This window comes from Cicer arietinum, chromosome 2 (genome assembly GCF_000331145.2).
Source record: "Cicer arietinum cultivar CDC Frontier isolate Library 1 chromosome 2, Cicar.CDCFrontier_v2.0, whole genome shotgun sequence".
Taxonomy (NCBI): Eukaryota; Viridiplantae; Streptophyta; class Magnoliopsida; order Fabales; family Fabaceae; genus Cicer; species Cicer arietinum.
In genome coordinates this window covers 14637344-14643912 of record NC_021161.2, presented here as the reverse complement: position 1 = coordinate 14643912, position 6569 = coordinate 14637344, and the positions used below count along the sequence as shown (strand labels likewise).

At 26.3% G+C, this 6569-nt stretch overlaps 1 protein-coding gene across 2 annotated transcripts; it reads left to right on the top strand.

Annotated features, from left to right (window-relative positions):
- The first annotated feature begins 1913 nt into the window (after positions 1-1913).
- On the top strand, positions 1914-5976 carry LOC101510861 (protein SRG1-like). Of its 2 annotated transcripts, none has more exons than XM_073365557.1 (5): positions 1914-2123; positions 3248-3499; positions 4467-4714; positions 4812-5136; positions 5329-5976. In XM_073365557.1, exons 2-5 carry the CDS (start codon positions 3269-3271, stop codon positions 5569-5571), a joined length of 1047 nt encoding a protein of 348 aa, XP_073221658.1. In that variant the 5' UTR covers positions 1914-2123; positions 3248-3268; the 3' UTR covers positions 5572-5976. The 2 variants fall into 2 exon arrangements, with proteins under 2 accessions (XP_073221658.1, XP_004490337.1); XM_004490280.4 differs by having other exon boundaries at positions 1936-2134.
- Positions 5977-6569: the final 593 nt, after the last annotated feature.

The window sequence follows — 6569 nt, the reverse complement described above, 5'->3', positions numbered from 1 at the left end:
TAACAATGGTCATAAGAAATTCGAATCTACAGAAACGGCCAAAACTAAAGCAACACAACATCAGCCCAATTCAAAGCATCGATTCAAATATAAAATAATTTAAACAAAGCGATGTTTCAATTCAATATTAAAACAGGAGATATGTGCCATATTTGAGTATAAAAGAAATTCTTCTTTGTTTCAACAATATAACAACGTTCAAAAGAGAAGAATAGAATTGCAATTGAAAAATTTAACAACAATTATCATCAAACTACTTTGCAAAAATTGAGAACATCAAATACTTTAAAGAAATTTTGGACCTAGAACTTTGAAAAACATTGAAGTTACTTTGAACATCAAACACTTTAATCAACATCAAATACTTAGAACATATTCAAACATGTCTATAACATAACCAACCATAAAATACTCTCGTATTTGCACCTATTTGTCTCGTTGTTCTTGTTGTTCTTACTACCGGATTTGGTTATTATTATTATTATTATTATTATTATTATTATTATTATTATTATAATAATAATAATAATAATAATAATAATAATAATAATAATAATAATAATAATAATAAAAGTTTTACATATAACAATAATATTAATAACAAAATGTTAATTAAAGCAATATTAAGGATAATTTTATAACCGTCGACAAGAGAAAATTTACTATTTCTCTACTTTTATTTTTCTTTTCAAACTATTTTAATATCTTTTTAACTTCTTCAACGAGGGTGAGTATACAGAAGGAGTTAAACTTTATTTGATTTTTGACGAACCTGAAAATGAATTAGTTTTAGTGGAGTAAACCTAATTTTTTTTTTTTTTAATTTTTATTCTATTATTTTATTTTCTTTTCTATCCCTTTCACTAACCAAATACACCGTAAAACAATAGTGTATGGAGAATGATTGACAAATATTTTTTTAAAAAAAGTATCAATCATTTAATTTAGTAACAACTATATCGATTATAAATAATACAATTTAAAACTGTTAAATTTAAAAATAATGAATTTGAGAACAAAGTCAGAACAATAAAAAATAAAATACTAAAATATTATTAAATATAATAAAATTTATGAATATTACAAAATTTAAAGTTTTCAAAATATTTATATATTTAAAAATATAACGTTAAGGATGTCAAAGTGGTTTATTATTAATCAACATTGAAATTTAATTCCAAGCGTTTGGTTAGCATTAGATATGGAGGTTTTGCGATTTGAGTTTTGTTAGTGTTTTTAGATGGAGGTAGATGTAATATTTTATAAAATATTCTTTGAGGTCGAATGACTAAATCATCGTCTGTTCACTTTAATTTTATTAAAAAAAAATAATGTTAAAATTTCGATTAAAAAAAGATAATCAATGTTGAAATTTCAAAGCTGACAACTACGTCTAACTACTTCGGCAGATTATAAAAGCATTGCATTATCAAAATATTATTAGAATAATAACAACAATTTTTTTTAAATAAAAAATAACACCGACTGAAATTATTGTGCACCTTTTACTTAAAAGTTTTCTTGATGAATAAATTTTATAAAATGTTTAGAAAAGTTTTAGTTAATTTGGACTGTTCTATATATTTTATAAAAAAAATCATGTCTACAAAACATAAAATTTTGAAATTTAATTTCAATAACAAAAAATAATTTCGAAATAGATCATCACATTTTATGACATCTTTTAATAGATCTTAACGAAAATTTCATAATCAAAACGATTAAGCATGTAACATCAACACAAAGTCAAAGGGCATGATCTTGCAAAGATGAAAATCTATCTCACCTTTAAAAAAATTAGATATCAAACAGTAATAATCTACATAATATATATAATAGTTAGAAAAAAAAACGTTTTTGTAATTTATTCCCGCGTTAAGCACGGGTTATAGACTAGTAGTATATTTAATAAGTGGGTAGGTGTATAGCTTTTCTGTACTTTTAGTAAATAGAAAAGAAAAAAAAATCATTTTTGTTCTCTACGCCTACATTGAAGAAACGTGCTTTGTCTTTCTTTGTTCACCAATAACATTTTCATTTTCTAGCCATATATACTTGAATAGTCTTCATTCAAACGTTTCAATTCATCTAACATAGTGTTATCCCAAATCATCATTCATAAGGTATCCTTAAGGTATGAAATATTTCTTTTTTTTTTTGGTACAAGAAATATCTCATCTTGACATTGACTTGCATCTCAGTTCACTTTTTGTTGTTTATGAATATATATATGAACTGATTCTGGAGTTGAATATAAAAAAACTGTAACTTAATTATACTACTTATTCTCTTTTCAAAATTTAATTATTAGATCTGTATTGGCTTTAAAAGTTCTTGATGGTGTTATAGATCTCTATAATGTATTATTGGCTTTAAAGGTTCTTGGTGGTGTTAATATGGATGTTATGTTAGTATATAAATATTTTGATTCATATCGATGAAGTTTGCCCTTTGAACATTTTATTTTTGGATAGAAGCATTTTCTTTTCATTGAATAAAAAATACGTTTTCTTTTCATATGAATTTTCTAAAGGTGTAGTGCAATGTTACACGTAAAAGGATCGCTCGGCAAATATGTCTCAAACCACTGAAAATTTCCTCATTTAATATGAAAGAATGACACCTGTGTTTTTGCTATTTTCACGACTCTTTGTTCGCGAAATATACAGTACTCTTCAATTATTTTAAAATTTTTCATTAAAAAAAACTTAAATCACATAAATTATAAATTATAAATATAAAATTTAAAATTATTTTATATATATCTTAATAATATGTCTCAATTTAAAATTATATATATATATATAATATTTACGATATAAACTTTTGAATCAACAGAAAAAAAATATACAATAAAAAAATAAATACAAATTGAACATAATTTAAATTGAAATGATTGAAATTCTTTAATTTTATTATGAGTTTATTTAAAAAATTTGACTCAGTTAATAATAACAAAAAAATATTGTGACAACGTATAAGTTCAATGACTCTCTAGTTTTTGTTAAATAGCAAGTTAATTGGAAATTTAAATTTAATTTAAAATAATTAAATGTAAAAAATAACATGACATTAATAACCAATAAAATTCTAAAGTACTGAAATATTCACCGATTTGAAATACAGATGTAAAACTATTTTACAATAATATAGTGCATCAATGAATCAAATTCCTTTATAGTTTGAATATTTTATAGTTTCATTTGAAGCAATTTGCAGTTGTTAAAATATATAGTTTATTGTAAAGGGATTAATCATTTGAAGAAAAATGTCCAAGTTGGGAACATCATTATTGGTGCCTTCTGTCCACGAGCTTGCAAAGCAGTCCATCTTAGAAATTCCAGAACAATATCTTCAATCAAATCAAGACCCTATTGTTATATCCAATACAACTTCTTTACCACAAGTTCCTGTCATTGACCTAAGTAAATTGTTACATGAAGATGAAACTGAGCTAGAGAAGCTACACCATGCTTGTAAGGAATGGGGATTCTTCCAGGTTTGAACTATTTACATTGGCGAATCTTAATGGTTAATTTGTCAGTAAAAATGGCAAATGCTTAGTAGCAGAGATCGAACCTTTAACCTCATTTTCAATACTCATTTGCTCACCAAGCGAACTTATTAATTATTTAGATTTGATTACTATGAAGATCACTAGATTATTTGGTTATTTTTAAATAAGTCCTTGAATCAAATGAGTTGACAATTAGATTTTTAAATTTGTCATTAATTTGTTGTTAGGTTGTTGAATCAAATTGTTCTCCAAGTGTGCCCAATATATAGATAGTTCGATGGTGAACTAAGAAACATTGAAAAAAAATTTAAGAAGGATGTCCCGCATTCAAACTAACAATAAAACATTACATCTGTCATATCACTTTATTTATTTCTATATCTCTCATGGTGTCTAATAGGTGTATAGGTTGTTTGGGTGTACATAAATATTTTTCCTTTATTAACATGTCTATAAAAATAATTGTTCTCCCATTTGCTGCAAAAGTTATCTTTGAAGCTGGTTTGGAAGAAAGAATATTGTTTGTGGCAAATTCTTGCATGTTTCTTGTTAGTGTTGGCTTTTTTCAATGTTGCTGGTTCTGGTATGCAAATTTGAAGAAGTACTACTATTGAATAACAAGATGTTAAAATAATATTAAAAAGTATTTAACAAAAAAGATTAGATATTTGTAAATATTATGTCAGTATATATATATAGATTTTGTTTTGATAGCAACAATCACATATCATTAACATTGAACTGAGTCACTACTCCCTAAAGCAATATATAGGTATTATCATGGTCCTAAATTGAGGTCCACAACTGCAATTTCTACCATAATATAACAGTTTAAGAGGTCTCTGCAACCGTAATTAATTTCTGCCATAACCACAATTTAAGACCATGACTATTATACTATCTAATTTTAATAATTTTGTGAGACTTCTAAAATTGAAATTGATTACAGCTGATTAATCATGAAGTGAACCCTTCATTGGTGGAAAATGTGAAGATAGGTGTTCAAGAGTTCTTAAATATTCCAATGGAAGAGAAGAAGAAGTTTTGGCAAACCCCAGAAGATATAGAAGGGTTTGGGCAATTGTTTGTTGTATCTGAGAATCAAAAGTTAGAATGGGCAGATTTATTCTACATTGATACTCTTCCATCCAATGCAAGGAATCCTCGCTTATTTCCAAATTTTCCCCAACCATTCAGGTTATATATACTCTTAATTATGTTAATCTTTTTCTGTCATTTGTAATAAATACTCTAATCTTTTTCTGTCATTTACAAACATGTTTTCATATTGCAGAAATAATTTGGACACCTATTGTTTAGAATTGAAGAAAGTTTGCATCACAATCATCAAACATATGGAAAAAGCACTTAAAGTTGAACCAAATGAAATGGTAGAGTTATTTGATGATCTGAGTCAATCAATGAGGCTGAATTACTACCCTCCATGTCCCCAACCAGAAAATGTCATTGGACTCAATCCTCATTCTGATGCTGGTGCCTTAACAATCCTTCTCCAAGCCAATGACATTGAAGGCCTCCAAATAAGAAAAGATGGACAATGGATTCCTATTAAACCAATCACCAACGCTTTTGTCATAAACGTCGGTGACATTTCCGAGGTAATTGTTGGAAAATTAGTCATAACTGCTCTTATTATTTTTCCCTTTCCAGTGTTTTTACGAGTGTGTAAGAACGAAATTCAAATTTGACCTAATTGATACTGATCGAATTTGACTCTTTTAAAATGATAAGTTTCTAAAGTGATCAATAATTCAACGATTGATATTATATCGCCTTAAATTGTTATGTAGATACTGACTAATGGAATTTATCGAAGTATCGAACATCGAGCTACAGTTAACTCAAAGAAAGAGAGGATTTCAATTGCAACATTTCACAGACCTCAAAGGAACAAAGTTATAGGTCCAACACCATCACTTGTTACTCCTGAAAGGCCTGCAATGTTCAAAACACTTTCTGTACAAGAGTACTACAAAGCATTCTTCTCACGCAAGCTAGAAGGGAAATCATGCCTTGATTCTATAAGAATCTAAAATGAGATTAGTAAGTGATGATAAAATAAAAGTTCTATAGGACTATTTTGGGTTAAAAATAAACATGTTTTCTGAAAACAGTTACACTATATGCGGTATCTGCATAATAATAATAATAATAATAATAATAATATTGGTATTTAAGCCTTATTAGACACTAAGGTTGGTGTGAAGAATCTGTGTTATAAACTTTGGCCTACTGAGTTTGATTCTTACTTCATAAAAAAAGGTAGGAAGTTTATTGTTATTTTTTGGGCTTACATGTCCCATAGGTAATTTTTTCAACATACTAATACAGGATAATTACAACACCATCACTTGAAATTGAAGATCTCTAGTTGAGAATTATATGAATAAAAATATATTAGATGCATGAAAGAACGTTGCTTCTAAGACTTAAAATTAGATTGTCACTCGTGCATTGTGCAAGTGTTGATATTTTTTGCATTGTGATTATGTACTTATTTTTCACTACAAAATAGATAAAATGAAAATATAAAGGTTTAGTATAATTAATTGTCAACATCGAGATTTGAGAGAATATTAAAATTTTAAATATATCAGCGTAAAATGATAATAATTTTTTATTTATAAATATTATTTAATTATTTGTTTACACTTTAAATTTTGGCTTTCTTGCACCATTGTTGCTTGGTTATTTTAGTTGAATAATTAGTCATAATTGTTTTGTTGAAATCTTTGAGCATTTTTAACTAATAATGTTACAAATTGACATGTCAACTAATAACATTAAACCTTTTTGAATTTGAAATTGGAGAATTGAGATCAAGTAACCATTTTTAAAGTAAAATTAAAAGTGCAAATGTATCGTTGTGATAAATTAACATGTCAAGTGTATTAATTATTTGCAATACCTTAAAAAGATTATTAATAAAATGAAAAAATTCATAAAAGATAGAGGAAGAAAAGAATAATCTAAAATCGAATAATCTATTTATTTATATTGATGAAATGAAGTTAATTTTTAAATATTAAGA